Source organism: Molossus molossus, unplaced genomic scaffold (assembly GCF_014108415.1).
Source record: "Molossus molossus isolate mMolMol1 unplaced genomic scaffold, mMolMol1.p scaffold_m16_p_8, whole genome shotgun sequence".
Taxonomy (NCBI): Eukaryota; Metazoa; Chordata; class Mammalia; order Chiroptera; family Molossidae; genus Molossus; species Molossus molossus.
The window spans coordinates 1705167-1726479 of record NW_023425402.1 but is presented as its reverse complement, the minus strand read 5'-3'; the positions used below and the strand labels follow the sequence as shown (position 1 = coordinate 1726479).

General features: G+C 48.5%; 1 protein-coding gene across 1 annotated transcript; it reads left to right on the top strand.

Moving 5' to 3' along the window:
* The first annotated feature begins 246 nt into the window (after positions 1 to 246).
* Positions 247 to 19551, top strand: MDC1 (mediator of DNA damage checkpoint 1). Its single transcript, XM_036248794.1, has 15 exons — positions 247 to 355; positions 5893 to 6031; positions 7119 to 7499; positions 7585 to 7660; positions 7952 to 9060; positions 9295 to 9405; positions 10749 to 10814; positions 12005 to 12184; positions 12821 to 12864; positions 13312 to 14670; positions 14749 to 14868; positions 14985 to 15167; positions 15614 to 15739; positions 15848 to 15958; positions 18347 to 19551. The coding sequence occupies exons 1-15, from the start codon at positions 353 to 355 to the stop codon at positions 18512 to 18514; spliced, it is 4176 nt and encodes a 1391-aa protein (XP_036104687.1). The 5' UTR covers positions 247 to 352; the 3' UTR covers positions 18515 to 19551.
* The last annotated feature ends 1762 nt before the right edge of the window (positions 19552 to 21313 follow it).

The following is a 21313-nucleotide window of genomic DNA, read 5'->3' as shown; positions in this document are numbered from 1 at the left end:
GCCTGGAGATCTTTGCTCTAAGTAATGATCTCAAAATGTCCATCAGGAAGAGAAACATCTGTAACAAAAATTAATCAATAAAAAAAAAAGAAAAGAAAAGAAAAAGTCCATCAGGGCTGTATTTTCAGGGAGGAAATGACATGGCTACTAAACAAGCATATCAAAAGGCAGTGAACTTCCATTGCAGTGAGGAGTCCTCAAGCGCCACGCCTGCGGGCTGTTCTCCAAACTGCAGCCTCCGGCCACGACAGCAACCCGCTATCCACTTTCATTTCCATGAGTCAGCAGCCACCATGTCTGGGAAGACCTAGGAAGGGCGCTCTGGCCGCACCAGAAGCTTCGGAGGACGACTATGGTAAGCCCCTCTAGGCGCCGCCGGCAAGGAGACTCTGTGATCGCGGTTTGGATATCTGCGCGGGAAGTGGGCGGTGGGCGGTGGATAGTGAAGCGGTCTAGGGTGAGTCCTTGTAAGTGCCCAATCGAAGTGCGCTATTCTGGGCGCGCACGCCGGCCTCCGCCTCTCAGCGGGTCTCCGGCAGCCGCAGAGCGGCCACTTTGAGCTGTAGGGGGCGGGGCGGGGCGGGGCGGGGGCGGGACGTTGGCTGTGCCTCCGCGTTGCAGGCTTCGTCAATCGGCTTGCCGCAGGGCTGTGAAAGACAGCGGCTGGAACCAATCAGCGAGTCGGTCTGGTCCCGGCCGCAGCGCTCGCGCATCCGGGTCGCGGCCGTTACTGGTGGCGCGCGCGGGGGCTCAGAGTAGGTGAGTTCTGGGGGCCGCGCCCGCCGCTGCCGGGTGCCATCTTGTTTCTCCGGAGGGCGTGAGGGGCGTGCCTTGGATGCGACTGGGCGGAGGATACGTCGAAGTTGCTTCTCGGATTACAATCCTCACCCTTCCTTGACGCCCCGCCCCGAGCTTAGGTATGACGGTACTGGGAGACCGTTGGGCCCGGAGGGGCCCGCCGGGTTGGGGGGCGAAGGTGGTGGCCTGTTGGATTGGAGCCAAGGGTCCTGGCTCTGCACTGGAGGTGCCCTGCTCTCCCAGTCAACGGTTTCTCCTAGGGCGGCATCTTTCTAAGTGAATTCCACTCACGCTATTTTAAGTTTTTATCTGTTTTCATTGGTTCTTTCATCAGTAGACTCGGTGATGTAACTTCCAGGAGGGCAGGGTTGATTTTCTTTTTGGATAAAGAATGTGTTAGTAATACTTCGAACGATGCCAGGTGCCTGCTAACTACTGTTGAGCGAACATGATGGGCCGCAGAGGAAAAGTTCTCAGGGTGTGTGTGAAGGCAGAAGTGGTGGCGATTCGGCGAGAAGTGTCGGGATAGGTACTAGTCCACTGACCACGGTGAAACCCGTGAATACATCGGGAACAGCAGAAAGCGGGGGGACTCCAGGAAAGACTTTGCTGAGGAAGTGACATTTGAACTGAATCTGAAAGGATGGGTAGGAGTTGAACCAGAAAACTAGGAGCCAGGGTCAAGGAGCCGGCCTAAGCCATGCAGATGTGGGGACAATGAGGACAGGTTCAGAGATTGGGGAGAAGGTCCATGTGGCTTTGGGGGCTGGCAAGGAATACATGCAGGACACAAGGTTCAGATCATGTTGGTTCTTGCTAAGGAGTTTAAGTTTTATTTTATCCTGTGGGTGTGGAAAGCCATCAAAGAATATTAAACAGAGGAGAGACATTATCTGGGTGATCTTGGGCAAGTTCGTTAACCCATCTGTGTTGTAGTTTTTTGTTTTTGTTTTTAACTTCTACATATTGATTTGAGAGAGAGGACAGAGAAACATTGATTTGTTGTTCCACTTATTTATGCATTCATTGGTTGATTCTGAATGCAATCTCTGGTGCCCTGACCAGAGATTGAACCTGCAACCTTGGTATACTGGGACAACACTCTAACTGATTGAGCTACCCAGCCAGGGCTGTGTTGCAGTTTCTTTATCAAAGAAATAGAACATAATAAATAATATTTTACAAGGTTCTTTAGACAATTAAATGACTCACATTAGTCTGATCACCTGAGGTGGTCTGGTAAAGTGTAAAAAGCATGCGCTTTGCAGCCAGAAGCACATTTATTCCTATCCTTTACACTTGCCTTCTGTTATCTTGAGCAAATAATTTAATATTTTTAGCCTTAGTTTCCTAAACGCTTCTCTCCTATGGCTACTATACCAGACACACAACACAATGCCCAACAAGTTGATGCTTGGCAAAAGTTAGATCCCTTTAAAATGGTGTTTCTAGCCCGGTTGGTGTGGCTCAGTGGATTGAGCATCATCCCATGGACTGAGAGGTCCTGGTTCCATTCCCAGACAGGGCACATGCCTGGGCTGCAGGCTCGATCCCCAGTAGGGGGCATGCAGGAGGCAGCCAATCAATGTTTCTTTCTCACATCGATATTTCTCTCTAAAAAATAAATAAATAAATGAAACCATTTTTATAATAAAGGGTTGAATATCTCGTGTAATTTATTATGTATACCACTTTTACATATTGTAAAGTAAAAAAAAATCATAGCTTGGAGAACATCTGCATATACAAATACACACACTTATTTAGCCCTGGCCAGTTTGGCTCAGCGGTTAGAGCGTCGGCCTGCCGTTCAGAGAGACCTGGGTTCTGTTCCCGCTAAGGGCATGTACCTCGGTTGCGGTGTGTCCCCGGCCTTGGTTGTGTCGTGTGGGTGGCAGCCACTCAATGTGTCCCTTTCCCGTCGATGTTTCTCTCTCTCTCTCTCCCTTCCATCTCTGAACAAAAAATGGAAAAATGTCCCCAGGTTAGCATAAAAAAAACAACAGGACTTCCGGTCAAGATGGCGGCATAGGTAAACGCGGTATCACGTCCTCCCACAACCAATCAAAGTTACAACTCAACTACACTACAGAACAACCGTCATTCAAAACTGCCTGAAATCAAGCTGAATGGAAGTCCTACAATTACGGAATTAAAGCAGCAGCCACATCCAGACTGGTAGGAGGGGTGGACATGCGACAAGCTGGTCCCACACCCACGCGTGGCGGATAAAAATCAGGAGGATACCTCGGCTGGGAAGGTCCTTCCTGAGGACTGAGGGGGTCCCCGTCCCACACCAGGTGCCCCGCTCAGGGTTCCAGTGCCAGGAAGAGAATCCCCATCACTTCTGGCTGGAAAACCAGCGGGAACTGAGGCTCAGGGAGGCTGAGGCGGCTGGAGCCCCAGGCAGCTCCTTAAAGGGCCCGCGCACGGACTTATCAGACTCTCTCCCTCTAAGCTTGGAGGGGAGGCAGCTCGAGGGGCACCAGAGACATACAGGGAAGAACTGAGCTGTTTGGCACTGGAGCGAGCGCTGGAGAGGGGGCTTCCTCGGGGACAAACGTGCTGTCAGAGGCCTTTGTTCCTTTGGTGAGCCCTTCCCTGGGGCGGCAGACAGAAGCCATATCTGGGACTCCAGCAACCTGGCTCACTCTAGTAGCCCCGCCCTGCTGACTCCCTGAGGTCTCGCCCCACCCAACTTTCAGGCCCACCCAAGCTGTTGCCACTTGCTTGACCATAGGATTGGCCTGTCTTGGATCCTGCTTCAGGTTTTTCCTAAATTCTTTCAAACAAGCAGCATCTGGTCTCAGATAGCCCCATACCTCTCATTAAGTAATACACAGAAACAAACACAGAGAGACAGCCAAAATGAGGAGACAAAGAAACAGGTCCCAAATGAAAGAACAGAACAAAACCCCAAGAAAAGAACTAAGCGAAATGGAAATAAGCAACCTAACAGATGCTGAGTTCAAAATACTGCTTATAAGGATGCTCAATGAATTTAGTGAGAACCTCAGCAAACTTAGTGAGGGCCTCAAGAGCATAATAAAGAACCAGTCAGAAATGATGGATGCAGCCCTGGCCGGTTTGGCTCAGCGGTTAGAGTGTCGGCCTGCGGTCCTGAGAGACCCGGGTTCGGTTCCCGCTAAGGGCATGTACCTCGGATGCAGTTTGTCCCCGGCCCTGGTTGGTTGTGCGGGTGGCAGCCACTCGATGTGTTCCTTTCACATCAATGTTTCTCTCTCTCTCTCTCTCCCTCCCACTCTACCTGAACAAAAAAATGGAAAAATGTCCTCGGGTGAGGATAAAAAAAGAAATGATGGATGCACAGTCAGAAATGAAGGAGGCATTAACTGAAATAAAGAATAAATTACAGAGATTCAATAGTAGAGTAGGTAAAGCCAAGAAGCAAACCATCGATTTGGAATCTAAGGAAGCAAAAAACGCCCAATCAGAACAGCAAAAAGAAAAAAGAATCCAAAAATCAGGATAGTGTAAGGAACCTCTGGGACAACTTCAAGCATGCCAACATTCGCATCTTGGGGGTGCGAAGGAGAAGAGAGAGAACAAGAAATTGAAAACCTGTTTGAAACAATAATGGCAGAAAACTTTCCTAACTTGGTGACGGAAACAGACATACAAGTCCAGGAAGCACAGAAAGTCCCAAATAAGATGAACCCCAAGAGATCCACACCAAGACACATCATCATCAAAATGCAAAAGGTTCAAGACAGAGAGAATCTTAAAAGCAGCAAGAGAAAGGCAGCTAGTTACCTACAAGGGAGTTCCCATAAGGCTGTCAGCTGATTTCTCAAAAGAAACTTTGCAGGCCACAAGGGAGTGGCAAGAAATATTCAGAGTGATGAAAAGCAAGAACCTACAACCAAGATTACTCTATCCTGCAAAGCTGTCATTTTAGAATCGATGGCCATATGAAGAGTTTCCCAGACAAGAAAAAGCTAAAGGAGTTCATCACCACCAAACCATTATTATATGAAATGATGAAGGGTCTTTTTGAAGAAAAAGATAAAATATATGAACAAACAAAATGGCAATGAATACATATCTATCAACAGTGGCATCTACAAACAAAATGAACAGGTAGAACAGAAACATTCTCATAGATACAGAGAACATTTTGTTGGTTGCCAGATGGGAGGGGGGTTGGGGGAATGGATGAAAAAGGTGAAGGGATTAAGAAGTACAAATGGGTTGCTAGACTGACAAACTTCAAAGAGAAAGGGGTTGGGGGGGGGGAAATAAACCAAAGAACTTATATGCATAACCAATGGACACAGACAATAGTGTGGGAAAAGACGGGAGGGGGGCGGGAGTGGGGAGGAGGGAGTCAATGGGGGAAAAATGAGGAACATCTGTAATACATTCTACATTCAACAATAAAGATTTAAAAAACAAATACACATACTTATTTATATAGAGAAGTGTTTTGAGAACCAATGCTTATGCTCTAACCTGTGAGCCAAACCAGCGAGGGCTTTATTGATTTTTTAGAGAGAGGAAGGGAGAGAGAGATAGAAACATTGACATGAGAGAGAATCATCCATCAGCTGCCTCCTGTGCACCCCCTACTGGGGATCAAACTAGAAACCGGGGCATGTGCCCTGACTGGGAATTGAACTAGAACCTCTCAGTCCATGGGATGACGCTCAATACCCTGAGCCACACTGGCCAGGTTCAACCCTTTATTGTAAAATAGGCTTTGTGTTAATGTGATTTTGCTCAACTATAGGCTCCTGTAAGTGTTCTAAGCACATTAAGGTATGCTAGGCTAAGCTATGATATTTGGTAGACTAGGTATATTAAATGCATTTCAAATTATATTTTCAACTGATGATGGGTTTATCAGGATGTAACTACATTGTACTTGTGAACTTGGGACCTTATGATATTTATCTCTTATTCTGTATCATGGTCAAAGTTTTTTTTCAGTGCTTTGGAAGGATAACAACAGAATGCTTGGCGTAAAGAGAAGTATCAAACTCTGTAACTGTCCAGGTTTACCTCCAATTGTGAGTCTCCTCTCTGAGACTGTGTGAATCAGTGATAGAGATGATAATGTGTTTTCTTTTCCAGATCATGGAGGACACTCAGGCTATTAACTGGGAGGTTGAAGAGGAGGAGAAGACAGAGAGACCCAGTGACTCTTTGGGGTGTAGTTTGGAGCCCCTAGGGCGACTGCATATCTTCAGTAGTGCCCACGGACCAGAAAAAGGTCAGGGAGTATGGATGCTGAAGTAGTGGTATAGGCCTCTTATTTTTGTGGGGAGGTAGTTGGAGGGTTGTAAGAAACATGTATATGTTCAAGGAAATCTGAAAACAATTTTTACTGGGAACGGAAAAGAGGGAGGCTGATTGACTTGTTCCAGCCAAGTGCTCTGGACTCACTGGGGGTGATTTTACTATTACTTAAAAATGGTTAAAATACTATATTCTGTGTGTGTGTGTACATATATATGTATGTATTTTTTTTAATGTTTGTATTGGTTTTAGAGAAGAAGGGAGAGAGAGAGAAACATCGATGAGAGAGAACATCGCTTGGCCACCTCCTGCATGGCACCCCCTGGGGATCGGGCCCAAACCTGGGCATGTGCCCTGACCAGGAATTGAACCAGCAATCTCTTGGTGCATGGGTCGATGCTCAACCACTGAGCCACACCGGCTGGGCTGTATGTATTTTTTTAAAAATACATTATATTGGTGGTTTTTAAAGAGAGAGAGAGGAAGGGAGAGGGAGATAGAAACATCAATGTGAAAGAGAAACATCAATCAGCTGCCTCCTACACGCCCCCTACTGGGGATCGAGCCCACAATCCCAGCATGTACCCTGACCTCTCAGTCTATGGCAACGGTCGAACAACCCTTTCACAGGGGTCGCCTGAGACCATCGGAAAACACATATTTCCAATGGCGATTCATGATAGTAGCAAAATTACAGTTATGAAGTAGCAACAAAAATAATTTTATGGTTGGGGGTCACCACAAGATGAGGAACTGTGTTAAAGGGTCGCGGCATTAGGAAGGTTGAGAACCACATCTCTATGGGATGATGCTCAGTCCACTGAGTCACACCAGCCTGCCTATTCTATGTATATTTTATCACAATAGAAAAAAATCCAGTGTGGAGTGTTGACTGTGAATAATGCATTGCATATAGTCTTCAATATTTAAATGTCCTGGGGCCTTTATTTTCCTGTTGTGTGTGGGGACCTTGAATGAGTGGTCGGGTACTTAATCAGAAATTTTCCCAGTAGTCGGCCAGGAATGTGGCCTTGGAACTTATCTACTTCTCCAATTCTTAGATTTCCCACTCTACCTCGGGAAGAATGTGGTAGGCCGAATGCCTGATTGCTCTGTGGCCCTGCCCTTTCCATCCATCTCCAAACAACATGCAGTGATTGAAATCTTGGCCTGGGACAAGGCACCTGTCCTCTGGGATTGTGGAAGCCTCAATGGTACTCAAATCCTGAGGCCTCCTAAGTTCCTGAGCCCTGGGGTGAGTCATCGTCTGAGGGACCAGGAGTTGCTTGTCTTTGCTGACTTGCCCTGCCAGTACCATCGCCTGGATGTTTCCCTGCCCTTTGTTTCCCGGGGCCCCCTAACTGTAGAGGAGACACCCAAGGTACAGGGAGGAACTCAACCCTGGGGGATTCTGTTGGCTGAGGATTCAGAAGAGGAAGTAGGTAAGTGTGTGTATTGGGAGGGTGGGCGAGGAAACGGGGATGGTGAATGTAAAACTGTCGACTTACTCCTTTCTACTCTTGGCAGATCGTTTTTCTGAAAGGTGCGTGGTGAAAGAACCAAGGACCACGTCCTCCCCTTTGGCAACAGTTGTTCCGGAGAGGTTAGTGCTAAGGGCCAGACTCAGGAGTCTTCAGAAAGAGGAAGAACCTGGGATTGAAGGACCCATCTCTAAGAGAGATAATCATCATGAAAGTGAGGGATGGGGAACTACACATACTCTTTCACTAACTGAATTTTATGGAGCACCTTTGGTGTGCCAAGAGGAGAACTAATTGCTAGAGATAGAAAAAATACTACCTTTTGTCTGCCCTCAGGGAGCTCACAATTGAGTCAAATATCCCTTCCTGGGAAATAGATTCTGTAAACTCTTTCTTTTCTCTTCCTTTCATAGTGATGAAGAGGGGCCTTCTTCTGCCCCAGATGGTCCTGGGCCACCTTGTGCCTTCAACGTTGACAGTGACACAGATGAAGAAGAAAGTCAGCAACCAGCAGCAGGGGAGGCCTTCTCAGCCTCCACAAGAGAGGCAACTGCAGAGACAGAGCAAATTAAAGCTGTCACAACTGAAATTCATTTTGAAAAGGATCAGGTTTTGGAGCAGGAGAGAAACAGTGACACAGGACTTGAGAGGGATGCAAGTAATGGGGTGGTTCTGGAGAGGAGCCAGCCTTCTGGGGAAGACAGTGAGACAGATGTGGATGATGACAGCAGACCTCCAGGAAGGCCCACTGAGGTTCATCTGGAAAGGGCCCAGCCTTCTGGCTTCATTGACAGTGATACTGATGTGGAGGAAGAGGAGATCCCTGCAACCCCAGCTGTAGTTCCTGTGAAGAAGAGGCAAATCTTCCATAGAGTTAGTACAGGGAGTCCTGGGGGACCTGACCTGGCATATCTTGGTGAGAGCCCGACTGGTAGTGACACAGATGTGGAGGAGGCTGAGGCCCCACTCCTGGTCTCTCTGGGGCACAGCCAAGTCTCCATGGTGATCGACAGCAATACAGATGACGAGGAAGAAGTGTCAGCAGCGCTCACTTTGGCGCGTCTGAAGGAGAGCGGAGCCGCCACATGGAACAGAGGTACAGATGTAGGAGAGGACAGAGCCCAACCTCCGGCTTCTCTTGAGCGAAACCATACCTCTGCTGGGAGAGACAGTGACACAGACATGGAGGAGGAGGGGTTCCCAGTGGAAAAAAGAAACTATGTCCCCAAAGGTCACACAGACAAAGCTGATTCAGAAAAGAGCCAGCCTCCTTTCAGAGACAGTGATATAGAAGTGGAAGAAGATAAGAGTTCACCTAGAGTCCACCTGGAGAGAAGTCAAGCCTCTGCCACAGCAGGTATCACCACACAGGTGGAAGAGGAAGTCCCCTCAGGGCCAGCTGTTACTCTCTCAGAGAAGCATCAGGAGCCTGTGACACAGACAAAGCCAACAAATGTGGAAGCAGAAGGGGGCCCAGCAAAGCTACCCGCAGTGCATCTTGAGAAAGCCCAACCTCCTCCAGGTGGGGACTGGGAAACAGATGCTATTAAAGAGGGTGTGTCCTTAACAACCTCAGCAGTGGCACATGTGAGAAAGACCCAGCTTCAAGCATAAGGGGATGCTGGGACAGAGTGGGTTGTTCCTGTTCCTGAGCAGGAGAGAGCTCTTGAAATGGTGGTTCAGGGTGGGTAGCACAAGTGGAGCAGGACCATTTCCTTGTCTCAAGGGAGAACCTAACAGATCTCTTGGTAGACAGGTACTGCAGGGGAACCCACCCAACCACCAAGAAATGGAGCCCAGCCCCCCAGAGAAAGTGGGAGAGAACCACATGTGGACATGACCAAGGACTCTGGACACAACCATGATGGTAAGTGCTGACCTGACCTTCTCCCTTGATCCCTAGAATAAAGAAAGCTCATAGAGTGACTTAATCCATTTAGGTTGCTATAACGGAAAACTACAGAGCAGATGGCTTGTAAACGATACACATTTATTTCTTGTAGTTCTAAAGGCTGGAAAGTCTAAGGTCAAGGCACCAGCAGATTCAATGTATGGCAAGGGCTTGCTTCCTTGTTCATAGGTGGCCTGCTTCTCACAATGTCCTTAACTGGCAAAAGGGCACTAGGGCACGCTGTGGGGGTCTCTTTTATAAAAAAGGGCACTAATCCCATTCATGAGAGTGCTACCCTAAGGACCTAATCATTTCCCAAGGCCCCTACCTTCTAATACCATCACATTGGGGTATTAGAATAAAAATGTGGGTAGACCCTTTCCAAAAGCAGCCAGAGGTGACTTCTGAAAATGGCTCGCTATTCACTTGACCCAGAAAACCCCACAAAATCATGCAAATCAGGAGGTTCAAATCATCGTGCTCACTTTAAGAACACTCGTGGAATTGCCCAGGCCATTCAAGAGTATGCATATTTGAAAAGCCACCAAGTATCTGAAGGATGTCACTTTACAGAAGCAGTGTGTGCCATTCCATCGGTACAATGGTGGAGTTGGTAGGTGTGCCCAGGCCAAACAGTGGGGCTGAACACAGGGTTTGTGGCCCAAAAAGAGTGCTTAGTTTTTGCTGCACGTGCTTAAAGTTTAGATGTCGACTCTGGTCTGCGAGCACAGCCAAGTGAACAAAGCCCCTGCAATGTGATGTGGGGGGGGGGGTGCTCAGGGCTCCGGGGCAGCCCGCACAGGAGCTCTCCCCGCCCCTGAGAGGGCCCTGCTGGGAAAGCAGACTGCTTTTGAATCACAAAAGTAAAGGGTGTCGCAGAAGAAAGTGAAGAAATAAAAATTTATGGCCTAGGAGTATATTCAGCTTAAAACAAATACTAATATAAGTTTATTTTATTTATTTTATTTTTTAAATGTGTTTTTATTGATTCTGGGAGGAGAGAGAGAGAGAAACATTGATGTGAGAAAAACATCCATCAGCTGCCTCCTGTATGCCCCTTACTGGGGATCGAGCCCACAACCTGGGCATGTGCCCTGACTTGGGCATCAAACCGGAACCTCTCAGTCCATGGGACAATGCTCAATCCATTGAGCCACCCTGGCTGGGCCTAATTAAAGTTTAAAAAAGAATGTGGGGTGGGACCCAAACATTCAGTCCATTGCATAGGGGTTTTGGTTGGGGAGAGAATAGTAGAGAAAAAGTAAGCCATTATGTGTCAGATAGGATTTTTTTATTATCCTGTATTTCTCCCCCATCAGATTCTGAAGATCTAGACCTACAAGCTACCCAGTGCTTTGTGGAGAGAGAGAATCAGAGCCTGAAAGGTGAGGACATCTGTGTTGTAGGGATGCTGTACACAGCAGGAGCTCGGAGATTATACTGGTGGTCCTTGAAAATTGAAAGCTTGCCCTGGCCGGTTTGGCTCAGCGGTTGGAGCATCGGCCTGCGGTCCAGAGAGACCCGAGTTCGGTTCCCACTAAGGGCACGTACCTCGGTTGCAGTTTGTCCCCGGCCCTGGTTGGTCGTGCAGGTGGCAGCCACTCGATGTGTCCCTTCACATCGATGTTTCTCTCTCTCTCTCCCTCCCGCTCTATCTGAACAAAAAATGGAAAAAATGTCCTCGGGTGAGGATAAAAAAACAAAAAAGAAAATTGAAAGCTGGCATAGGCAGGGCAGGAGACAGGTGGGCCCTGGAGTTCTGTGGAGGAACTGTGCTGAAGCCATCTTTTCCTGTGCAGCAGTCCAGAGCATGCAGGATGAGCCCGCCCAGGCCTTCCTGTGCACTTGCCCCCAAGAGCCTGGCCCTTCCCCTTGCAGCTTCCAGGGGAAGAGAAACTCCCCTTCTCTGTGCCCCTACCTTTGCATCCTGTTTTCTCCCTCTACACATTTCTTTCATATTATTTTATTATTTTGCTGATGTTTTCCATCTTATTAGGGAAAAATCATTTAGACCCACAGAGCAACTTGTCTAGCATAATTTTTACACTTGATCTTAGCCAAAAGGCTGAGAAGTGTTCTCTAGCATGATTTTTAAGAGGATGGCATGAGAGCTTTTATATGAAGGTATGGCCTTACTTTTTGAGACATACATTAAAGGTTACGACTGTCCTCCTTACTCCTAGCTTTTCTTTCTTTTCTTTTTTTTTAAATTTTTTTTCCTTTATTGATTTTGGAGAGACAAGAAGGGAGAGGGAGAGAGAGATAGAAACATCGATGAGAGAGAACATCGTTTGGCTGCCTCCTGCATGCCCCCCACTGGGGACTGGACCCACAACCTGAGCATGTGCCCTGACCAGGAGTCGAACCAGCGACCTCTTGGTGTGTGGGTCGGCGCTCAGTCACTGAGCCACACCAGCCAGGCCTAGCTTTTCTTTAATAACCCATATAGATTTATTGCTCATGAATTTATCTTAATTCTTTTTCAACCTGTTACCTTCTCAGCCAACCTTCCTCCCTCCCTCTCTTTCTCTCTCTCTCTCCCTCCCTCCCTCCCTCTCTGACTCTGTACTTCCAGGTGCCCTGGATGAGCCATGGGAGGTCTTGGCTACACAGCCATTCTGTCTAAGAGAGTCTGAGGCCTCTGAGACCCAGCCCATTGCTGCCCACCTTGAGACCCATGGATCGTGCCCCTTTTCACCTAGGGCAACACCTCGGGACCAACATCCAGAAAGCCCAGTTGACGCAGAGCCATTGGGTATTCAAGGCAGAGGGCTGCAGACTGCGGAGAAAGGCATGGGTACACCAGAGAAGCAGCAGAGAGGGTGACCCCAGAGAGGGAAACTAAAAACTGCCACCGGAATGATTGAGAGAAGATGTGATGGGAGAGGAAGAATTAACCAGGGTGATGAAGGACGGGAAACAAAAGCAGGTGTTAGCTAGAGACAAGAGTCTGATAAAACTGAGAAGTGCAAGTGTGGAAAGGGATGTAGAAGATTTAAAGGTAGAAATTGAGATGTCGAAGGAACTGCAAGAGGTATTAAAGCAGACTCTTGCAAGAGACATATTTGAGAGAGAAACTAGCCCCAGAGAGAGAATGTGAGCCAGCATACCCCAGCTAATATTGGAGGAAGGCGCACAGATGGGGACAGAGAGGGCAGGCCTCCAGTCCAACATGAGCCCGAGGAGGGGCAGGAGACCTTGTGGGACTAGCTTTAGCCCTGATAGCTTCTGGGAGCCAGTCAGGTAGAGGGAGGTGGGTCCCAGGAGGCAGCAGAGGTAAGTGAAGGCAGAGGGGGATGGACCCAAGGTGTTATATAGCCCTCATGATAATCATCCCCAAAGTAACTACCTGCTTGGACCTTAGCCACACTTGTCTTTACTTTCTGTCTAGGCCACTTGAATTGCAAGATGCCACCTGCTGAGAAGGCTTCTAGGGTGAGAGCTGCTTCTCTGCCCCCTGCACTGCCTCTTGCCAGACCTTGCTTTCATCTGCCCTTGCCTACCTTCACCGTTGCCCGTTCACCACTCATTAGTTGGCTTCTGGCCCTTTACCTTGGCAACGGTTGTTTTCCATCTCTCTGTTTCCCGGCTCCTATTCCCTCTACCTGACTCAGAAAGAACATCCCTCTCTTCATGTCCCTTACTTTCCCCAACCATCCATCACCCATATCCTGACAACACTGTACTGGCCTTAGGGGGAGTGGTCTGTAGGAAAGAAGACTACTCCCTCCTGGGAAGTTCCCAGTCTGATGGAAGATGGTCAGAGACAGACAGAAATGCCAGTGAGCATACTCTCGTTATAACAAGGATCAAGAACAGTGTCTAGTCCTCTCTCTCTTCTCTCTGCTTTTTCCTTTTTCACTTGCTTCTGTTTCTCCCCAGGGTGATCCAGAACCTCTAGATGCTTGCCTGCCTCCAGCAGTACCTGAAGGCTCAGTCCCTATCCAAAACCCCCTCATCTCTCAGAGCCAAGAGCATCCTGCTCCCCAGCCCCTCCTTGTTCCCTCTCTAGCTTTAGAGCCACCCATTCCCAGAACCAGGCAAAACAGGAGTCAGGAAGCTCTGGAGAATCCCTTGTCCTCAGAGCTGGACCCTCTTCATCCAAAACCCCGAGTCAGGCCCCGGGGGTGCTCCAGGATGATGCCCTCTCCAGTTTCTTCTATAGCCCTGGAGCCCTACCCTACCACCCCCACAAACCACCCTGTCACCCCTGAGCCCACACCTCGGGCCACTCGGGGCAGGACACATAGGGCCTCGGTCAAGACCCCTGAACCAACTGTCCCCACAGTCCCTGAGCTCCAGCCTCCCACCTGCAAAGACCAGCCTGTCACCCCTGAGCCCACACCTCGGGCCACTCGGGGCAGGACACATCGGGCCTCGGTCAAGACCCCTGAACCAACTGTCCCCACAGTCCCTGAGCTCCAGCCTCCTACCTGCAAAGACCAGCCTGTCACCCCTGAGCCCACATCTCGGGCCACTCGGGGCCGGACACATAGGGCCTCGGTCAAGACCCCTGAACCAACTGTCCCCACAGTCCCTGAGCTCCAGCCTCCCACCTGCAAAGACCAGCCTGTCACCCCTGAGCCCACATCTCGGGCCACTCGGGGCAGGACACATAGGGCCTCGGTCAAGACCCCTGAACCAACTGTCTCCACAGTCCCTGAGCTCCAGCCTCCCACCTCCAAAGACCAGCCTGTCACCGACAAGGCCATAACTCAGAGTGGTCGGAACAGGACACTGAGGTCTACAAGAAGTGCTGTGCCTGTTCGTACCACCCCTGAATTCCAGTCTCCTGTCCCCATAGACCAGTCTGTTTCCCCTGAGCCCATCCCTCAAGCCAAATGTAGCAGGAAGTCAAGGGTCACTAGGAAGCATGGGTCCCTCGCAGCTCCCATTGTCTGTGAACCCTGCTCTGCACCCCTTGAACCTAACTCCTGGTCCTCAAGGAGCCAAAGGCGAGGAGCAGTGAGAGCAGCCGAGTCCCTTAGGACCATTCCCGAGTCTGCCGTTGCCCAGCTTCCTGAGGCCCCCATACATGCTCCTCAGATCCAAGAGGTGGAGGCAGCAGGTAGATATGAGTTCACCCCAGAGTCCCAGCCTAAGACCTTTCAAACCCGCAAGAGGTCTTCAGGTACTGTGGTTTCACCCCCACTTCAAAAACGGCTGCAAAGAGAAGTCCCGCAGGAGACTGTGTTCCTCAAGGAAGAAGAAGACCTCACAGAGAAGCCAGGGAAGGAAGAGGTGAGGAGAGGGCTGGGACCAAAGAGCTGGGAAAGGGTTTGGGGCTCAGACTCCCACCAGGCCCCTTCTCAACCCTAGGAGGTAGCGATGCCAGGACCGCGCGCAAGAAAGAAAGGCCAGGCTGAGGACGAGCCCAAAGGGATGCCAGGCCGCAGCCTCCGTCGGACCAAACCTGCCCATGAGTCCATCACCCCCAAAGTAGGAGGGAGGGGCCTGAGGTTTTGTGGGAGCAGATGGGGGCGATCTGGGACATCTGGGAGAAAGTCACTGGTGCATGGATTGCTGTGACCAACTTAGGTCCATCCCCTCCACAGGTGCTCTTCACAGGAGTGGTGGATGCCCATGGAGAACAGGCTGTGCTGGCTCTGGGGGGAAGTCTGGCCAGCTCGGTGGCAGAGGCATCCCACCTGGTGACTGATCGAATCTGCCGGACAGTCAAATTCCTGTGTGCCCTGGGGCGGGGGATCCCTATCCTCTCCCTGGACTGGCTGTACCAGGTAAGAGGCCAGGAGATGATGACACCAATAGAGAAAGTGACCATAGAAGACTGCTCACATAGCACTCTAGAAAGTGATGGGAGGAGTCTGGCCAGTGTGGCTCACTGGTTGCGCATCAACCCATGCACCAAGAGGTCACTGGTTTAATTCCCGGTCAGGACATATGCTCAGGTTGTGGGCCAAATCCCCAGTTGGAGGCATGCAGGAGGCAGCCAAGCAATGTTCTCTCTCATCAATTTTTTCATCTCTCTCTCACTTCTTCTCTCTCTAAAATCAATAAAGGGAAAAGAAATTGATGGGAGGAGAGGGGGGGATGCAGGAAGACAAGGGTGAATGAGACAGAAAGTTTCATTCAAAAACGCTTTATGAGCTCCCTGTGAGTGCTAGGCAGCACAGCTGGGTGACGGGCGGGCCTGCGCTTTGATACTGACTGCTACCACCCTTAGTCCCGCAAGGCCGGTTACTTCTTGCCCCCGGATGAATATGTGGTGACTGATCCTGAGCAGGAAAAGAACTTTGGTTTCAGCCTCCGCGACTCCCTGAGCCGGGCTCGTGAGCGAAGGCTGCTAGAGGTGAGACTGTCTTCCTTTCCATGCTCCATCCCCTCTCCAGACGCTTCCCAGCAGTGCATGGCCTCTCCGTGCAGGTCTCCACTCTCTCCACCGTTTTCTCTGTCTCAGGGCTATGAGATTCATGTGACTCCTGGAGTCCAGCCACCTCCACCTCAGATGGGAGAGATCATCAGCTGCTGTGGGGGCACTGTCCTACCCAGCATGCCCCGGTCCTACAAGGTATGGGGGAGTGTGTCTGGATCTAGGGAAGTGCAGATGGGAACACAGTATTGAGAGGGTAGGAGACGACCTATGAGACAGAAAGGGACAGGAATGAGGGAGGAACTCTGCTGATACCAGTTAAACTTAGTTTTGTTTTGTTTTAAATATGGTTTTGTTTTTGGAGAAAGAAAGGAAAGGAGGGGGAGAGAGAGAGAGAAACATCAATGTGACAGAGAACCACTGATCTGCTGCCTCCCGCATTCCCCCTACTGGGGATCCAGCTCACAACCCAGGCATGTGCCCTGACCGGGAATCGAACCGGGACCTCTCAGTCCATGGGACGATGCTCAATCCACTGAGCCACACCAGCCAGGCCACAATGCCATTATTGATCCATAACGAAGTTAACAATAATTTCTCAGTCATTTTCTTATATTCCACTAATCCAATTTCTCCATTTATCTGAACATGTCTTTTTATAGTTCAATTCAGAATTCTAACCAGGTCTGTGTCTTGCCACACTGTTTCATCTCTTAATTCTCTTAACTCCAGAGCAGCGATTTTCAACCTTTTTCATCTCATGGCACACACAAACTAAGTGCTAAAACTCTGTGGCACACCAAAAAATGTATATTTTGCCTACCTGACAAAAAAATAGGTATAATTTTGATTGATTTACAGAAAATAATAGTAACTACCTACCCTTTTTGCTCCAAAATGACTTTTTTGTTTAAATAAATGGTCTACCTTTTTTTTTTTATTAATTTTTGTTACAGGTGTAGAGTGGCTTTTTTTTTTTTTTATCCTCACCCAAGAACATTTTTCCATTTTTTGTTCAGATAGAGTGGGAGGGAGAGAGAGAAACATCCACGTAAAAGGGACACATCGAGTGGTTGCCACCCACACGACCCAACCAGGGCCGGCGACAAACTGCAACCTAGGTACGTGCCCTTAGCGGAAACCGAACCCTGGTCTCTCTGGACCACAGGCCAACGCTCTATCGCTGAGCCAAACTGGCCAGGGCTAGAGTGACTTCTTAAAAAATCAGGTGCCTATACTTGTATACAAGATTTCTGGTATCAAGAATTAACCAATCAGACACAAACTTATTGTGTGACATGACCAGTAAGATGCAACTCGAGCCCAGCTAATGTGGTTCAGTGGTTGAGTGTCGACCCATGCACCAAGAGGTTACTGGTTCAATTCCCAATCAGGGCATATGCCCAGGTTGTGGGCCCGATCCCCAGCTCTGGTCAGGGTCATTTGAGAAGCAATCAATCGATGTGTCTTTCTCACATCAGTGTTTCTCTTCTTCCCTCCCTTCCACTCCAGCTAAACACCTATGGGAAAATATCCTCAGGTGAGGATTAACAACAAAAAAAAGACAGGGCATTCACCCTGGGTGACTATTGTTGTGTTGGCTGTTGTTTTTTTTCTTGGTGCTTTTTAAATTTTTTTTCTTTATCGATTTTAGAGAGAGGGGAAGGGAGAGAGAGAGAGAGAGAGAGGGAAACATTGATGAGAGCCCTGGCCAGTTTGGCTCAGTGGTTAAGAGCATCAGCCCATGGACCAGAGAGACACGGGTTCAGTTCCTGCTAAGGGCATGTAGCTTGGATGCAGTTTGTCCTTGGCCCCAGTTGGGGTTGTGTGGGTGGCAACCAGTCGATGTGTCTCTCTCACATTGATGTTTCTCTCTCTCTTCCGCCCTCCCTCCTTCCCCTTCTATCTGAAGATAAATGCAAAAATGTGCTCGGGTAAGGATTAAAAAAAGAAAAAGAAACATTGATGAGAGAGAACATCAGTTGGCCGACTCCTGCATGCCCCCCACTGGGGATTTGGGCCATAATGTGGGCATGCATGTGCCTTGACTGGGAATCAAACCAGCGACCTCTTGGTGCATGGGTCGATGCTTAACCACTGAACCACACTGGCCGGGCCTATTGTCATTTTTTTTTATTTGACAATCTAAGGGGAAGGAGCTCAGTGCCCCTGACTCAACTGTCAGATATTGCATGGTTTGAAAATTCTTGTGGCACCCCAATTGAAAATCACTCCAGAGCATCCCCTAACCCACCCAGCCTTTTGTGTGCCATTGACTTCCTGCAGAAACTAGGTCAGTTGTCCTTTAGAATGGTCCTCAGTCTGGATTTTTCTGTTTGCTCCTTGGTTGTGTCACTTACCTTATTCTTCTGTTGTCTATATTTCCTGTAAATTATAATTCATTTTAAAAGCTTGAATAAATTCAGGTTCAACTTTTCTGGTAAGAGCACTTCACAGACAATGCAGGTGCTTCCTGGGGCTCACAGCCAGAGCTACTGTGAGCGATGCCTGGACTGGCCAGTGGGTCCTGCCCTATCTCTAGGGTTCTTTCCCTGACTTCCTGTCTTTGCTGTCTGTCTTCCCCAGCCTCAGAGAGTTGTGATCACGTGCTCCCAGGACATCCCTCGATGCACCACACCATTTCGAATCGGGCTGCCCGTCCTCTCTCCTGAGTTCCTGCTGACCGGAGTGCTGAAGCAGGAAGCCAAGCCAGAGAACTTTGTTCTCTCCACTTTGGAAATGTCGTCCACCTGAAAACCCCACCCCGTGCCCTTTTCCCTCCCAGACCAATAAATAGTTAGAAAGTGTTTGGGAGAAAGAACTTAGGGCTTTAGAAAAGATTTGGATATACTGATCTGATTTGTCTTGAAACATTGGTGGAGCTGAAAAGGTTTCTGGGAAAACAAAGATAGGGAGATTGGGGGCCACAGATTTTCTTAATTGGCCATTTAAAGTTGGTTAATCTCATGCTCAGATACCTTAAGTGGCTCTCATCTTTAGGCAGACTGATGTTCCTACTGCTCCATGTCTGCCTCCCATTTGGAAGCCATCTCTTTTTCTTTCTTACTGGGATTCTTATTCTCCCAAACATAGTAAAACAATTTTAATGTCAGAAACTTGAAGGATGCTTGGAGTGAGTAAATTTGAGGTTGGGGTTATGGAATACTATAAAAACATTTTCCTCTCTCCTGCCCCATCTTGTCAGAAGTATCCTTTAGCTTGGACTTGGGGCAAGTTCCTGCACTTTTTCAGGCCTTGTTTTCCAGTATTTATAAAATTAGAGCTTAGGCGTAACCTCCATGACAAATGAATATTCACTCTGTGCCTTATGGTGTGGTGCAGTTTTCTGTTTTGGTTTTTTATCCTCACCCAAGGATACGTTTTTCTGTTGATTTTAGAGAGAGAGGAAGGGGGTCAGGGGGGAAAGAAACATCCATGTGAGAAACATTGATCCGGTTGCCCCCCATATGCACCCCAAGCAGGGATCAAACCTGCACTTTTTGTTGTACAGGATGACACTCCAGCCAGCTGAGCCACCTGGCCAGGGCAGTGAAGTTTTGGGGTTTTTTATATGACATTTCTTAAATTTAAGTTTTAAAGTTTGGTTGATTCCAAGGATATGGAGAAATTGGAACCCTTAATCATTGCTGGTAGGAAGGTAGATGGTTCAGCCACTGCGAAAAAATTTGATGGTTCTCACCAGTTTGGTTCAGCAGTTAGCACGTTGGCCCTTGGACTGAAGGGTCACAGGTTTGATTCCCAGTCAAGGGCACATACCTGGATTGCAGGTTCAATCCCCGGCCCCAGTTGGGGTCATGCAGGAGGCAACCAATCGATGTGTCTCTCTCACATGGATGTTTCTCTCCCTCCCTTTCACTCTATCTAAAAATCAATGGAAAAATGTCCTCAGGTGAGGATTAACAAACAAAAAAAGTTAAACAGATGTTTACAAATACTTGTACACAAATGTTCACATAGACACTTTTCACAAGAGCCAAAAGATAGAAACATAAATGTTTTAAATTGTGGCATACCAATACAATGGATTATTATTTGGCCATGAAAAGGGATGAAATACTGATTTATGCTACAGTGCTTGAACCTTAAGAGCATTATGCTAAGTGAAAGAAGTCAGACACAAGATCACATTGTCTGACTCCACTTAAAAATATGCAGAACAGGTAAATCCATAGAGATAACAGCAGGTTAGTATTGGCAGGGGCTGGGGGAGGGAAGGTGGAGAGAAATGCTGATGGGATGGTTTCATTCAGGGTCATGAGCATGCTTTGGAACTAGACAGAGGTGGGGGTTGCACACATTACAAATGTACTAAACGCCGCTGGACTGTTCTCAGTACAGTGGTTGGTTTTCTGTTATGTGAATTTCACTTCAATTAAAAAAAATTGTTGACTAGTCTTGTACATTTTTTTGCAGGTAAGTTATACATAAGTTTGGGAAACTGCTGTAGTAGAAATAGCATGAGCTTTGCCAAACACTGCTGTCTTTTAAATATACCTAACCTCGCCCTGGCTGGTTTGGCTCAGCGGTTAGAGCATCAGCCTGCGGTCCCGAGAGACCCGGGTTCGGTTCCTGCTAAGGGCATGTACCTTGGTTGCAGTTTGTCCCCAGCCCTGGTTGGTCGTGTGGGTGGCAGCCACTCGATGTGTCCCTTTCACATTGATGTTTCTCTCTCTCTCTCTCTCTCTCTCTCTCTCTCCCTCCCTCCCTCCCTCCCTCCCACTCTACCTGAACAAAAAATGTCCTCGGGTGAGGATTAAAAAAATAATAATAAAAAAATAAATAAATACTGTATACCTAACCTTGCCCTGGCCAGTTAGCTCAGTGGTTAGAGTGTCGGTCCACTGACCAGAGAGACCAGGGTTTGGTTCCCACTAAGGGCACGTACCTCAGTTGCAATTTGTCCCCTGCCCTGGTTGGGGTTGTGTGGGTGGCAGCCACTTGATGTGTCTCTGTCACCTCGATGTTCGTCGTCCCCCCCCATCTGAAGATAAATGCAAAAATGACCTCGGGTGAAGATAAAAATAATAAATATACCTAATCTCTTTTTTCTTTATTGTTTAGAAAGAGAGGAAGGGAGAGGGAGAGAGAGATAGAAACATAGATGAGAGAGAACATCGATTGGCCGCCTCCTGCATGCCCCTCACTGGGGATTTGGCCCACCAGGAGTCAAACCTGCAACCTCTTGGTGCATGAGTCGATGCTCAACCAATGAACCGCACTGGTCGGGTATACCTAATCTCTCTTGTTTTTGTTACAGATGTTTCTTCTTTTTTCCCCCATTGATGCCCTCCTCCCAGTCCCCCCTGCCCCCACTCTCTTAATATAGTTTAGTAAGCACAGCCATTGTGGGTGTGGTACATGGTAGGACCCAAACAAATGTTAGTCCCATTGCATAACTCAAAGCCTCATACTGTGTGAAACTGCCCATGTTCCTGAGGTTCTGGAAGCCCTTAGTGTTGTAAGGTGTCAGCAAGATAACCAGAGACGCACAGCTGAATTGTAAAGGGGCACTCCATTCACCGGCGGGTTGGG

Excerpts from the sequence above, each read along its gene's own strand:
- MDC1 (XM_036248794.1), top strand. Across the intron at positions 12,185-12,820 it reads AGTTGACGCAGAGCCATTGG|GCCACTTGAATTGCAAGATG; the intron begins GTATTCAAGGCA and ends CTTTCTGTCTAG. Across the intron at positions 15,740-15,847 it reads GTGAGCGAAGGCTGCTAGAG|GGCTATGAGATTCATGTGAC; the intron begins GTGAGACTGTCT and ends TCTCTGTCTCAG.